This window comes from Tyto alba, unplaced genomic scaffold (genome assembly GCF_018691265.1).
Source record: "Tyto alba isolate M040663 unplaced genomic scaffold, T.alba_DEE_v4.0 Super-Scaffold_6, whole genome shotgun sequence".
Classification (NCBI taxonomy): Eukaryota; Metazoa; Chordata; class Aves; order Strigiformes; family Tytonidae; genus Tyto; species Tyto alba.
Window position 1 is genome coordinate 30,636,969 of NW_024881327.1, and position 16,456 is coordinate 30,653,424.

Sequence of the window (16,456 nt, forward strand, 5' to 3'; positions counted from 1 at the left end):
CAATTCATTAGATGAAATTCCCATTTTCATTCTAATTACCTGTATACGCATATTGAACCAGAGCCCACAGTGCATTTGGCTCCACACCTTCCATCTTGATTTCTTCCTGTCTTGCTTCCCTTACGTCATTAGTGAACATTGCCGCAAAGTAGTCCGAAACAGAGGAGAGAACCAATCTGAGTACATTGTGCAGGAGAAAAGGAGACACACAGAGAGGAAAAGGAAAAAAAACTTAGTCAACCTGGTGTTTCTTAATTTATGATTCATTACTCTGCCCTTTGAAGAAATGCTATATTGAGAAAAACATTTTAAAATTGACAAACTGCTCCATGCTCTGGTTCCCCTCTATGAATAATGAAGTACTGTTACTAAATCTACATTTGCTGCTGAAGTAAATGAATTGCCCTTTCAAAGCTCAATGACTTTTAATAGCCAACACAGAAACAACCTACAAAAACCACATATATTGGAAATGGAATATAAGTATACATTATGGAATTTTTTTTTTAAAAAAAAGACTCCCATTTATATTATGTCAGTTATTTGTTAAATGTGAAAGAATGACTTAGTAGCCCTTTTCAGAGTGCTTTAAAATGCTTTTACTCTTGGTGTACACGTTTGCATTCATTTACTAATAGTGATAACAGAACTAGGCACAGTAAACATGAAGATGTTACAGAGTAATCTCTTGTGGGTATGTATTTGGCCTTTTGTTAACAATTCTGAGTATCTGAAGATACTAAGTAAACATGTTTGTGCACAACAGATATTTCTTTGGATTACTGAGAGCACATATAACACTGAGTACATATAACAATGCCACTCTACAAAATGTGCAAGGATTTTGATGTCTCAGTATTTCCTCACAGGACTAGGGTAAAAGAGAAAGGAAATCACGGAGTTGGAATATCCAACCCATAGTTTGGTTGTATGAAACCTATGATACTTGTGAGGTCTGCTAGTCTCTTGCCTAAGAGACCTCCAGGAACAGCTTTGTAGTTTGGATCAATTTTTGTGCTGCAGCAGTTCACTGTTGCTTTGCTCTCAGGGCTTGAATATAAATACACTTGCATATGTACTGACTTACACAAACAGCAAGCCCAAGAATCAAGGCTACTGAAAATACAATAAACAGTCCAGCAACATACATTCAGTGAATCTAATACTTCATGAAATATCAGTCTATTCCGTGCTGAATCATGATGTTGGCTTGTTAAGATGACAGAGGTCAGGAACCACAAACCAGAGTAAAATGAACTGAAAAGGTGAGCACTAGTGCTGAGGAGCAAGTCTAAATGTGTATTAATGGGGGGGATTTGCAGTTACAAAGTCATGAACTACAAAGAACTGTCTCTTAATTAATTGCAAAGTAATAAATTGTTGACTAATTTCAACTACTTTTTTCTTGCTGATTTTCTGACCATTGGTTCGGGCCTACAGGAGGGTAATCCTTTTTTTTTCTATTTGCTGAGGTAACAGAGTTGGGTTAAGAGCGTATGGGGGAAAAGAATAATTTTATTTGAACATCTTGTATGATTGAAGTGGTGTAATGAGAAATAAAGTTCTGTTCTTTTAAAGATCATATTGTTCTTGAAATATGAGATCTATTCTGTGGCTGACTTGCTGAGAAAAATTAGAACATTCTGCCAAGGTAGTGCCCAGGCATCACTTCTAGGCATTTTAACCTCAGGTCTGACGACACCTGCAGTTGAATGAAAATACTGTCTCCTAGAGATCTGTAGAACTTTAGTGAAATTAGAGTACATTCATGTAAGCATCAAGGGAGAATTTCTGCAACTGCTTTTGATGCTAGAATGAGATTACAAGAACAGATTTGTATGTAAAAAATAAGGGGAAGTGTGTAGATGGACAGATTTGAATAACCCAAGTATCCCTGCAGGTTCAATTCAGAGTTTAAAGAAAAGACAAAACAAACAACTTAAAATATTAATCTCTGGCAATACTGACCTGAATTTCTACACAGAACAGAACTGGGGGAAAAAAAAAAAAAAAGTCTCTGCGATAGGAAAGAGAACCTAAAACCTAATCATAACACAGTTTTGAGTTTGTTTGGGGTTTTTTTTGCTTTTTTTCTTCCCCTCAACAGTGCAACTGGCTTAGTTACCTGCTCTATTATTTTAATAATGGCTGGACTGTGCATAACTTTGCAACAACTGTTGAAGAAATGCCAAATAATAACCCAAGGCTCCAAACACCTTCTACCAGTTTGTTTGGTATCAGCAAATTTCTCCCTGTAATTTCCAGTCTCGAAGTCCTCCAAGAAAAATGATTAGTAATTTACTATTTTTGCAAACTTGTGTTTGGATTCATGAAAAAGTGTACATGCTTTGTGGTGTTAAGTGCTTTCCAAAGACTGACTTGTATATGCTGAAACAGGATGTTCAGCCCAGGAATAAATGAATACTAGTAATATTCCAAAGCATAAATTATACTGATAACAATTTTGTAATAATTTTAGCCAAGAAGCATGTTCACAATGAAAAGCCTTAGAACAGGTATCTGCACTTTTCTCTCGATTCAACTAATTTAGAAAAAAAGTTCTTTCAAAGAAAGATGGGATTAAAAGATACAGTGACAATGCATGGAGGTGACACTTAGCTAGCATAAAAGAAAACAAAGGCAGACGTTCAGCCAACTGGCCTTTTCTTCTTCCCACTAGTCAATAAAAATCAATTGCTATTTTACTCATGCCATTTGACACCCACTTGTTCATTGATCTTTTAATCTCATAGCTACTAACTGATTTTTCTTTCAACCTTTTTTTGGATTGTCTGAAATTAAACTGCATTTCTACATACAGATTATACAATGTGAAGCAGCTAATACCTTCATATAACTAAAGAATCCACAGAAGACTTTCCCCATCCATATATGACCTATTTGATAAAAAAAGCTTTAGAAGAACTAAGTGACAAGTATGATTTTTCAAAAGGAGATCTGTTCAATGACTATAAAAACTACACTTACATTCACAATCTCCTTGTTAAATAGAGCCATCATGGCTCTTAGTATTTAACATAAAGAGAATCTCTTTGTGTTATTCATTAATCATTAAAACTGACATATTCATCCATATCGAGAGTTCACTGGAAATGGAAACTACTGATGCTACAAAATACTGCCTTTCTTAGGTTTAGAAACTGAAGAAAGCTAAGGTTTTTGTATCCTGAGTTTGTAATCTTTTTTTCCCTCTAAGAGTAGTATTTCCTTCATAACTGGCCCAACTAAAAAAGCCAATGAAATCAGTATACATTGACATTGAGAGGCCTTTTAACAGTACCAAAAGGAAAAAAACAAAAAACAACAAAAAAAAAATCCAGAAAAAGCCTTAATACAGTTGGCATTGTATTTTTCAACTGTGGATGTCGAACATATTTACCTTTACTCTCCTTCTTACCTAATTACCTGCTACTGCCAAATACTTAATTCTGAATAGATGAGATTACAAGAATTTGGCTACTGAATTATATGCAATAGGTTGGCTGCTGTTTTTCAATGCACAGGAAAAATGTAGAGAAAAAGGAACATAGGAATACCAGAATTTTTCATCTGGGAAATCACAAGATGCCTGAACAATTAATCTCTCTGGAAAAACACTCAACAGCTATGGGCTAAAAATTGACAAAATCGGTGTTTCAGTACATCTCCCTGTTCTTACAGGAGGTTCCAGTGCTATTGATGTCTTCAATTTCTGTGGGTTGTACTGATCCAAAAATAGAAAGACCCACCATAACAGCTTAATTTATTTTGTAGAGTTCTCTACTGAGAGCCAGTAAAATATGTGTAAGCAGGGTGGCGCACCTGAATTAAATTATACTTCTTGTTGGAACTGTCACAAACTGCATCATCTAGAAAGTTTTCTGGGTCTTCAAAGCAATTATTACGTAAAATTATAATAGCTGCCAAATCTGGTGATTTACAGATTTAGTATCTCCCAACCTGATTCACCTGAGAGAATGAAGTGAAGCTTCTTAACACTTTAAAGATAAAAGGGACACTTCCTAGGAAGCTCCTTGTTTGTGGCTGTGTATCAGCTGAAAATAGTCCTAGGGAACTCACTAATAGCATTCACTGAAATTGTACGGTGATACTGAATAGTTCATGCATCCTAGTATGAAGCATCTCATATACTGGTGGCTTCAGCTAGTTTCTATTCTTGATAACAAAGCATGTCATTAATAAAAAGAATATATGAAAGTGGTACTATCCCACACTACTAATATATCTGTATTTATTTAAATTAAATTAGTTTAAAAGCAAGCAATACCTAAACATACATAAGAATGTTTATGTTAAAATGACTTCCAATAATAGCTCTCTTCCAGGGAAATCAAACGTTTCAGAATTCATTTGCTGCTTCTGACACTGAAATGATGATTACAATAAACCCTGTAGTAAAATTTTTCAAAAACACCACACTGTTAAGAGCAATAGTACCTTTTTAACAAAGCTATCATAGAACTGCTTTTTTATATACTTTGACTTTTTAGAAAGATACTTTGCATTAAACTTTAATAAATATGTAGCTAAAAAAAAAAAAAAAAAAAAGGCTGCAGTGATACATTTACAAACTAAGGCAATACAGACTGTGAAAGAAAGGAAGTATTATTAAGCTGTATGGAAAAGAACAAAAATAAATAAACGTCAAGATAAAGAATGCCTGTAAACCAGGATTTATGCTCTTCCAAACAAGCTCCCCAACCCCTGGAGTATATAAGATTCCATTTCCCTTCTTTCCTTCAGTCCCATGTCTTTTGTATTTCCATCTTTCATTGTCAACAGGAAGAAAGAAAATGGCTCTGCACAGATTTTCAGATTGCTGGTTAAAGGATGCAGAGCCTGATTTAAATCCCCTCTGGCCAGGAATTTACACAGACCTCCCTTTTCTTTTGTGAATGTTCTGATCAGCAGGTTATTACAAAACAAACTTTTATTATGAATATAGCAGTTAGCTGAATGTTATAAATAGGAACATAATAAATGACTTAGACATCTGAAATTGCAGTGGACACAGAAAAAGCACCTGATATGAAAAACTCTCACACCTTTTAGAATGCCAAGCTATTAAGCTAATATCTATTTAATACATCTTTTGTTGCTCATTAAGTCTTAAGATAAAATAATCACTAGTGTTCTGAAATACACTGGCTGCTTCAGTCTGCAGTGAATACTAAAGAAGTCAGAACTTGGATGCAGACAGTAAAAAATTCTCCAGAATTTTTTTCTTATAACATAGGCTACTACTAGTATATAAAGCCAGACTTCATACTGAATGTCTATAAAATTCTGAACCAAATTTAAGATTTCCATCTTTATCTTTCCCACTATAGAAAAGTTCAATTTTTGGTGAGGTACTTCAGACGTACTGAGATGAAGACTGTAGTTATTTCTATATTTCTCTGTGAAAACAAAACAGGAAGAGAAAAAACTTGCCATGCAAAAAGCAAAGCTTCTCTCTAAGTTGCTCCAACATTATAAAGTGAACTAAGGACAATCATAAGCCTCCCACCTCCTGCTACAAGCACGAGGTGTGCTGTTCTGGCCTTAACTTTCATGCATATTTACAACACAATATACCAACTACAGCAAGATGTTTATCCTCCTAAGAAAAGACCAGAGCAAATAACAGGTGGTAGCATATACCTAATGCACTACAGAAATAGATACAGTGGCAGAAGCTGGAGGAGCAAAGTCAGTTCTCTAAATAAATGAGAAACAGGTACTAACCACATTAAAGAACATTTCAGCCTGTTGTCTGTCTGTTTATCTTGTTACAAAAAGAATCTTCTACTCCTTACAATATATTTCCAGCTATCCTCTGCACCCTTTCTACACTTTTCAACTATTACATAAACCATACTCCAGAACTGTATACTGCATAGATGCTACCTCGGCCTCATAAGGAAGCAAAATTATTTCCTTATTATAATCACTATTTTTTCTATTTATCACACTCCAAAGCTCTTTGATTTCTTAATTACTTCAGCAAGTGAAAAATCCACTAGCAGTATATGCACTCCCTGTTTTCATCTGATTCACTCTCTCCACAGGGACAATGCAGTTTTGCAACTAATTTGAACAAACTGAAGACCAATCTTAAGCAACTCTAGCCACATGGAAAGCCAAATCATCTTGCTCATCCTACTGCCTCTCCAAAAAGGATTCATCATCATCAACTGCTACATGGCTGTAAGTGTTTAGAAAGGAATTCAGGTCAACGGTTGGGTGGAGAGCAGGACCACTTATTTTAGCAGTAAATGCAGTAAGATTTACTTATAAACTTAGAAAAATCAGGGATAGTCTTGACTATTTAAAAATGAAGTTTCATAAAATGAAGTCTCTGAGAGCAATAGCAAGTTACAGTATAACTGCCTCCCTGCTCAAGTCAGTTCTCATCCCCATGCTATCATTCCCTCAGTTGTGTCAGCACAGTACTATGGATGATATCTGAATAAAAGCAGAGATCTGGCTTTTTAAGAGAAATACCAAACTGAAAACAGGAACCTCTTCCCATCTTTTATTTCTATTACAATATTAAGCTCTAGTTTCACTGTGGGGGTAGGAATGAGCAACAGAAAATAGGAGTGCTTTATGAAGGCTGCTATTTCTGTTACAGACATAATCTTATAAAAACACATCTTAATTACACCTAGGTTCCTATTTGAACTACTAATACTGTGCATTAAATACTGTAATGTTCTTCAGTTATTCATACTCTTGTTTCACAATCTTTGGTATTTTTTTAGCTTTTAAGTGGCATACTATGTGATCTGTTAATTACAAAGATGACAGGGTAATGTTTGATCTAATTTAGCTGTCTAACACTGTCAGTGTTGATTAGTCTACTGTCAAAGGACTCGTCTTACTATGGGAGCAAAAAAAACTTTATGTGGACAGAAGACTGTCCTCACTGCTAATTATGACTCCAAACAACTTAACTGTTAGTACAAATTGAAAATTAAATCTAAGAAAAATTTTTTACATCATCCCATGGTACAGAAACTACTACTGCTTATAATATTATGAAGGTACATTTGGGACTTTTGGGGTTTTTATTTATTATTATGCAAGTATTTTGCTATATGCTTGGAGACAAAAAGTAGAATATACTGCAATTATTTTTGATGCTGTACTGAATACAACAGACAATTTTTAGTTTCCACATAAATGTTAACAAACAAGCATGTTTAAAGTATTCTAAATTGTTTAGAATATTCTGACCTTTTTTAAACAAAACACAGGACACACTTTGAAGGTGCATTTGTAAATGAAGTTACTTCAAATGATAATAATCTTACCTGTGAGCTGGAATTCTACGATCACCAGCCACTAACACCACATCGCATAGCTGTTTGTGTCTAAGATAATTCTCCATCTTCTTAAAAGTTTGTTCAGCGTGGTTAAGAGCCTGAAAAAATTCATCTGAGGTACAGGGCTCCATAGTTTGACACGATGATAAGGTATGACTGCTGTTGGAAGTTCTGCTGAAGACAATAACAGAAATCTTAGTTCACATAGTATTAAGGTGAAGCAATTCTATCTACAGATGATAAAATAAAAATCACACGTGATTTTAAAATTGAGATACATGATCTGTTTTAATATATATTTCCTTGTTATTTTCTCATCTTCATACTTACTCTCTTCCTCCAGACATAATCTAAACCCTTGTGAAAAAGGTACGATCATTTAGTGTTGTACTCTTCAACTAACAGACAAATAAAGATCAGTCCAGTAACCATATACATAGCATTGTCAGATGGTTAAGGAAGAACAGACATCTACCAAAACCTTGCAAACTGAAAAAGCAATGGAAGGATGCAGTAAGGAACAAAACCTCTCCCTGCCACATATGTTAAAGTCTTACTTCACGTATATGTTAAAGTCTTGCTTCATACTTAGCCTAAGATGGCTAGAACAAAACTCAGCATATATGGAGCTAGTAAAAGAGTGTGGGCATGCAGGGAAAAAAAAAAAACATCAAAAAATACATTAATATATCACCACTCCTACTGCATGAAGCCTCATGTGTCTGAAATGAGATCTAGCAGAGTAGAAGCCAACACAGGGGAAAAGCAAGGGTGGATGGGGAGAAAAATTATTCCCGTCCAAACACACAGTAGCTTGGGAGAAGAGGAAGAGAAAACATAAAAGGACTGCATAGGCCTAGGACATAAAGGTGAAGAATCCTAATAATGTACACTGAGGAAAGCACTTTTTCCTGCTCAGTTCTCTAACTGGCTACTACTTACTTTTCCACAATGCTGGCAACTTAGAAAATACCCTGGACCTACCATAATATTTGGAAGGGCATGGATTCACAAGATCTGCAACCAGACTTCTGCTTTCATAAAGACTTCATGAACTCAGGCAGCATGCTCAGGGCTAAATCAACCAGGAGACTTAGCTCAGTCCTTAGCCTAGGATATTAATTACAAGACAGAGCTCCTCAAAATCAAAGTTCAAATTTTCAGCAGAAAATATTCTGTACAGGTTATTTTTTTGTTTGGTTGGTTGGGTTTTTTTGTATGTGCTCAGATAGCTAAAAAGGCCAAGCAATTTGACACTTAATTAAAACCTAAACCTAGTAACAGATCAGAAATTAGATACCTGCCTACGTACTTCCCTTTGACAACCTTATCTTAAATGTGCTCTGTGAAGCTGTGGTTAGCCATTTATTTAAGCTGTGTCAACTTCTCCCCCTGCTGCCCCATGATTCACTTGCTCTGCTCCACCACTGGCCCTCTGACAAGCTGGAACAAGTGTTCTTTGGCCATTTTTAACACTGAATCAAAGAACCATATATGTGAAAAATGTAACTACGTAACCATAAAAAGCATTATATTGGCAAAACTGGGTGGCATTCTCACAATGAATGAGCAAGGAGTACTCAGGGAAAGCAACTCAAACCAGCAACCCTGTCAAAGAAACAGAAGTAAAAAGAACAGGCTGCTGGTCAACAAGAAAATGCTTAGGAAATTCTTGTTCCCTATCACAACTTTTCACATCCTCAATTGTGTTGATACAAGTTGGGGGTTTTTATTTGAACCATATTTTAACCCAGATTCCTCAAATTAATCCCATTAATAATGATTTTAAAAAATTAGATGGTATCAGGGATTTGATTTCCTTTGTGACCTCACGAAGAGTTGTGCAGATAGAACTGAAGAAGCAACAAACTCATATGGAGAAGGAAAAAACACTTTCTAAGCCAGCACTTTGCTGGACCACACCCTCACTGGAGCTACTGCCAGCCCCAAGACTGCACACGTGTATGTTTTGCACAGAATTCAGTGGCCAGCACCACTCCTGTTCAAATAAAGAAAAATAACTCCAGTGGTGTCTGTTTTCCACTACCCATGATGAAGCAATTATTCAGGACACAACAGAGCCAAGCTTAGTTCTTCCCCTCACCTGAAGAAGTTCAACCCTATACCTGTCCTCTAGCCAGTAATTACAAACCATTTTCCATAAGGAAGGAAAAGGAGAAGGAAAAAAAGATTAAGCTTCAGCAGTCCATAAAGAGACCATGAAAGAGATAGTCTAATATTTGAGGTATTTCAAAAAAGGCTACTTATGCCCATTACTCAATGACTGGTTATGAAAAATTCAAATTTCCCTCCTTCCTCAAACTGTCTTATGAATCTCTTTCCCAGTTCAGTTTGATGCAGCCATGACAGCCTGGCAGAACACACAAGCAAGGAAAGAACAAGGGAAGAACCTGCTTTTTTCTCTCACAGCAGAGTACTGAAATGCCTTCCAAAATTCTTGGCCTATATCCCTTTCAACTAGAGAGAGGAAACCTGGGTAGCTACCACTGACTTCTGAATCCCACATTCAGCGCAAACACCCAGCTCTCAGTATCAAGGCAGCTCTGCTCCTTTTGGATTTGGCTTTTCACTCAAATTTATCTTTTAGTATGAATTTCCCCTTCCACAGGCTAGAGGTATTGCTACTTCTGCACACCTGTCACACTACTAAGAAAATTGATTACATCAAAGACCGAGGCTGTCAGCACATGAGATAAGTGTATCAAAGAACCCTTTCTGCATATTCCTTTAAGATTATGATTTAAAATAGCATTTTTAACACATTAACTGGAAATATTACTATATCTTTTAACATTAGTCAGTAGGGTTTCCTTTTGTATTATTAACCTTCAGTCACACTTCTCTTGGTCTTTCTTTTCTTTCCCTATTTATGTCAAAAAGATCCTATCCAGCACTGACCAATTCTTCTTAAGCATGGTACAATTTCAGGTTGATTGTAAAAATATAAGTAACTCTAAGGACAAGGTCTTTCCCATGCTAGCTACACATTTTACTACCCTGGTGACAAATATGCATATACTTAAGATGCTAGCTTTCTTCAAGTTCTCTGCCTAATAAAGCATTTATATAAGAGTATGCCGTTTGAAATCAAAATTATGTATAAGCCATGCTATAAAGTCATTAATTTTTAAAGGATTTTATTTCTTGAAGTCAGATGTTTGGAATAAGGAGCTCTGCCCAATATAACAGTTCATTGCAAAGCAACAAAGCAATTAACCGGGCTAGTAAAGTGGCAATAAAGGAGTTTCAAAAGTAAAAGCATACACGATGATGATGACGATGGGAGAAGTGAATTCACATCTCTCCTTTTGCTGTTGCTTCAGACTTCATTGTTGTATCTTAAAGAAAGGCACAGCACAGTTTTCAATATAAAAACAAACCAAATCATAACATACAGAAGCATTTTTTCCTCCCACTTCTACTAAACTCTCAGAAGAGAGGCATCAGTAGTTTTCAAATTTTACAGGGGAGAAGCACAATCAGTTCCTATTAACAGGATTTTTTATTTTAAAGCTCTGAGATTCATTTTAAAGGAAGAGATACAACCGTTATTTTATGGCAATCATACATATTAGTTAACAACCTATGAATTCCAAGTAATCCTAAGTATTAACCTTAGCTATAACAAAGGTTGCCAGACTTTTTTCAAGCATTTTATTTTATGCATTCGAAATTATTTTTAGGAAGGTATCTTTTAAGTTAAATGTCTCCATGTTTGTCTTTGAAGTAAAAATGAAGCAATAAAGATTTTGCTATGACCAAGGAAAAAAAAATCAAATGCACATTTCAAACTATTCATTTTGGAACAGAGATAAAGGAACAAAATCCAGAATTTGAAATTTTTTTTTTTTTTTTCTGAAAAACTGTGTAAAATTAGGTCTGAAAAAATTATCCCTGAAAATTAGGTGTAAATATACTGGCATTTAAAACTGTGCTATTGTCATGGTAAGTTCACCTAATTTAGCTGTAACCTCATCTGTACTTCTAAAATAGGTCAACTTTTCCACAAGATAATATGAAATCCTGTCAATCTGCAAAAATGTAGTTTTACTGCAAGATAAGAGTGACATGGTTAGATTAAGGGTATGTAGTACAGATAACCTTATATATGTAAGTACCGCATTGTCTCTAACCTTTTGCAGCAAGTAACAGCTTATTTCCTTGAATTACAGTCACATTTCTTTTGACAGAAGCAATATGTTGAAGTGCAGCTGGTTACTAGAACCTCGACTGGACAATGGAGTCAGGCAGCGTTACAAGGGGATTTCTATCTGCAAAACTTTGATGGAGAACATACTCCAAATATACTGCTACTGTGTCCACTCCACTGGCTGGTTCATAGGTTCATAGAATCAACAAATGAAGTCTGTGTTTCAAAAGATTTCTATGCTCTGTCTCCATTTCCCACTTCATCTACCACCAACAGTCTAGCTCTTCTCCCTTCCCCTCAATTCCTGAAGCATTGCCTCACTAGGCAAGAGACAGCAAATAATGTGAATAATGGGAAGCTGTGCCATGCAGCTGGCTTTGCAGCAGATGAATTCTGCCCTTTTTCAGTGAAGACAATAAGCTGGTTTTCTCTCCATTAACTAACTGCCATTTGTGAGGAGTGGCGTTATCTTTGAGACTTCTGTCTACCCCTACATTAAGATGAAAGTGGCCCATGGGTTTTAAAGCTACCAGGGAAATGGCAGAGGCGATGCAGAACACAACTGCATAAACTTGGTCCCTTTAGGAAACCATGCTAAAAACAAATGCTCTCTCTGTGCTACTGAAATGTGCAGGCAGCGCTATACACCAACACACATGGCTTTCATAGATACACGAAAAATGGTGCAAAATGGGAAGAGCAGCAAGAATAAACTGTGCATAGAATTGGCTTAAATTCTGTTTTGTGTATGCTTCTCTAACATAAACTGGGTGTAGATGAAAGCATTAGAAGTAGTAAACACTGGCAAAACTGTAGCAATGGGAAAAAATAGACATTTTTCTCCTCACTACTATGTTTCCAGTAAATACCACTTTGTTTCTCAGAAAATGAAAAAGTGGACATCAACATTTTAAATCTGAATTCATGCATAAAGAATATGACCTTTATAAGTATGACATGTAAATAAAGAGAAAATCAACAAACTAATATAGACATCTCAACATATACAGATACTGAAAAAAGTAAGTATAATATGCCAGCTTCTGTAATTTTATATTATACTTTGTAAGGAGTAAAATATTTCCTTCTTTAAAGTTAGTAATACAAGAACCTCAGCTGCAGGGAATGGAGTTTGTTGAAAAGGATGCTGAAAAGATTCTTGGAGAAAGCAAGCATGGAAAAAAATCAGGACACTTTTCCAAAGGCTGGGAAGAACATAAATAAAAGGGGGAAGCCATAGATGTTAACAACTAAGACTACTAAAAATCTACCATATGTCATAATTCAAGATAAGAAAAGACAATGAAAAGAGGACAAATGTGACTCTGGATAGACTAAAGAGCACGGTAAGGCTATACATGCATGTGAACTTGAGGGCTAGTGATTTACTCTGTGCTAGAGAAAAAAATTCTAGCAATAGCCAGAACTACAATCTTGTAATCCAAAGGCACAGGTTCAATCAAACACAAATGTATGTGCATTCACCTTTACCTAACTGGCACGAGTACCAACAGACAAGAAGCTGAAGTACAGACTGCACTTTTACCTATGCTAGCCCAACAAAGACATGTATACACAGCCTGCTAAGCCAATACTGCATCTCTACTTGTTTCTAATTTTGCTAAGAAATAACGTAGACATGTTTCACTGCAGCTAGACCTTTGATTATAGCACTGGTGTTTTCTGTCTTACTTCTAAGAGATGTCTTGGATTTAGTGCAATGAATTCATATACCCACACAAATGTCACCACTAACATGTCTGGAAAACAAGCACTTAAGACTACCTTATGATAAATCTACATTGCAGTGTGATCAAGAAGTGCTGTAGTACAAAAACATACTTGAGCTTTAACGTAGTCAAAGCATGTGACAATCACTGCAAAAATATGGTCGTCTTGCATGGAAGCCCACTCCATCCAAATAAACAGCTGGAATCCCTTCTGTTTTTGCAAAGTCCATGCTGAAGCCTCTTGTTACCTCATCTTCGTTACATTTACTGTTCAAGCTTACTAGATTGCATTTGCCTCATATATGCTATATAATTGTACTGCACTAACTCTTTTCAAATGTGCATAGATGTAACCCAAGTGAAAATGTAATGGGTACAGAGGAAAATGAAAGAATTTTAGCAGCAGCAAGGAAGAAAAGAAACGAGAAGGCTAGAGATTCCCCCTGTGAAACAACTTGACTTTAAACAACAAAGCTTTTTATTTTTGTCTAATTTATGCACGTATCTAGCAAAACCTGCTCTTTTTATAGTTTTTCAGTTAATTTCAAGCATCATACTACTATCATGCCACAATTGGGGAATCTATCAACTGTCCTTTGCATTATTTTGTAATAGAAGATATATGGAAATACACAGCACAATTGGGGGGTCCTAAAGAACTCAAAGGTCACAGTAAGACTGAGGTGAAAGAAAAGACATATCAAAGGTTTCTGTAGATTGAAAACTGTTGCAGGAGGCAGACTTCAATTGGAAGTTACAACATACTAACTCCAAGACTGTTCATACACAGCAATACTGCAAAGTAGCTACCACCCATCACATTCAGACCTTGTCTTAAAATCAATTATAGACATCTTACTAAACTGATCAAGGTTAGGACACAACTGATGAATTCTGGAATACTGCTTGCATTTAATGTTCAAATATAAATATACATTTTATATTATATTTGAGTACATCTCCATATTTAAATCTACAGTAAAGTAATTCCAATATTTTAATGCATGCCTGGGTGAAATGAACCAGATACAATACTCTGCATAGTAGCTATGCACTAGGTATTTTTTGTTTGATATCCACTGTGCCTTCAAGGTCTGTGGACTGCTGCTAAGGGACCCACAAAAAGTTAAGAAAACAAGTCTATTGCTAATAGGCTTAAATTTGCTATACAAGAGTCTGCACAGCTGTTGGAAAATTTTTAAAAGTGTACAAATCCAAAATGATGACCACTGTCTCAGGAATGTAGTAGAGTTAACAAACAGCAGCAATAGAGGAAATCTAGGGGATGAAAACCAGCAAAATAGTTCAAAACTCATTGGCCCAGTAAGTAATCATTCAAGCTAATGCTGGTTACAAACACTACACAGGAGTATGATGTGAACAGCATTATAGCCGAATAGCTCTGATCCCTAAATCCTGATGATCTCTTTGCATCTCAGATGCAGCCTTTGTCAAAGACCTGGTACTGAAGTCGGAATTTGCTTATTCCTTATGCCAGCAAGCTCTATACTAACAACAAATTCTACAGCGGCTCTCCTCTGAATGAATCCTGTAATGATCTAAAGCTTTCATCATGACAAAGACCTGATCTAAATGCATTTCTTTTACCTGTGCTATACAACACGGCAAAGAGGAAGGATAATTGATACACACAGAGCAGTAGAGCTGCTTCTGCCACTTCATGATTTTAGGGCTTGTAACTGGATGATAAGTTGTAAGAGGAGTGAAGCAGCAAGGTAACTCCATAGTTTCTATAAAAAGTTTAAAAAACCAATTTTTTCATACACACAATTTGTTTCTCATGGAGGTAATGGGGTTTTCATATAGGAAAAAAGCCCTTTGAAGACTACAAAGGTGAAAGCGTTGTGTTTTGGTTTTTGGTGTTTTTTTTTTTGTTTTGTTTTGGTTTTTTCCCCCTCAAGTCAATAGATAAGCTGTATTTTAGCCTAATAAAAAAAACCACAAGTTCTTAGCATCGGAAAAATTCCAGCTGTTAAGCAGACAGGTAGTCTGCCCAACAGCTTATACATTCTTAACAAAGGCAGCGAACAAAACATGGCTTAAGTACAGTCTCCCCATGAGACTAAAGATATAGGTAGCAATACAATGCAAGTTCTTACATTACCATTAGTTAAATATTAAATTGTACGAACACTGAACTCCAATTTATCTAAAATATTTTAAAGCATGAAAGTAAAACACTAGCAAGAATTACAAGACAATAAAGGAATTACAAATAACTCTAGATGCTATAGATGATTAAGCACATTATTAAAAAGATACTTCAAATTTACCAAGTTCAAAACCTATGTGCATTTCCTGTAGTATACAACTCTGCCTGCAAAAAACACACCAAAATCAAAAAAACCCCAATGCTATATAGACTCTCACACCTCCTAAATAAGTATCTGCTGTTCTCTAATTCTACAAAGTAACAAATTAGTTTTGTCATATTTAAATTCCTCTCTTACAATTGAGAACAAATTTGTAGCAATTTCAATCCACACATTTATCTCTTAAAATTACATGTTTTTTTTACACTGATTGCCTTGCTACAGTGAGAATATCCTACTTGGGCTAATGCTGTACATAAAGATTTCACAAGTAGATGTTGCTGAAATGGAAGGTGATGTTATACCTATAGCATATATATTATCGAGTGACACAGATATTTAAAAATTCATACCTGAATATCACTTAAAATAGGACCTTTTCAGATATATGTTAGTTATAGCTAGATAGTTGTTGCAGCATGGTAAGACTGCTGTATAAAGCATCAATATGCAGGATTTCCTCTCCCTGTAATTCTACTTTTGCCATTCAGTGATAAAAGCAAATACACTGTGTTGACTCATAAGCATTTTTATTCTCCCTCCCTTCCTTGAATCTTTAAAGGTTATATAATCCATAAATAGTGTTTATATTATGGACTACTTTGCCCTTGCTCTAAATGAATTCTTCTCCTAGGGAATGCAAAACACTAAAACTGCTATAACTAGATTGAGCTGTCCTTAATAGGCTTTATTAAATAATGTACCCTTTTAAATAATCATAATTTCTAAAATGCCATATCATTGCAAAGTTATCTTAAAAGTGAGAAAGCAAACACTATAAAATTTACTTGAAATGCTAAGCTAACTATTATGCGCTATTTGCACTATAAAACAGAAAAAACACTTTTAGTGAAGAATGGACGACTTATGCAGTAAAAGGAAATAAAAGAA

At 35.5% G+C, this 16,456-nt stretch overlaps 1 protein-coding gene across 8 annotated transcripts in view; it reads right to left on the bottom strand.

Annotated features, from left to right (window-relative positions):
- The window catches only part of KLHL5 (kelch like family member 5), a 62,413-nt gene that overhangs the window by 25,446 nt on the left and 20,511 nt on the right, over positions 1-16,456 (bottom strand). For 6 of the 8 annotated variants that reach the window (XM_032999189.2, XM_032999191.2, XM_032999192.2 and 3 more), the window contains 2 exons: positions 7,320-7,505; positions 40-176 (listed from right to left, as the gene is read on the bottom strand). In XM_032999189.2, the coding sequence (XP_032855080.1) occupies positions 40-176; positions 7,320-7,462 (280 nt within the window). In that variant the 5' untranslated portion in view covers positions 7,463-7,505. The remainder of the gene's footprint in view (positions 1-39; positions 177-7,319; positions 7,506-16,456) is intronic. The other 2 variants (XM_032999190.2, XM_009965483.3) reach the window with 1 other exon arrangement.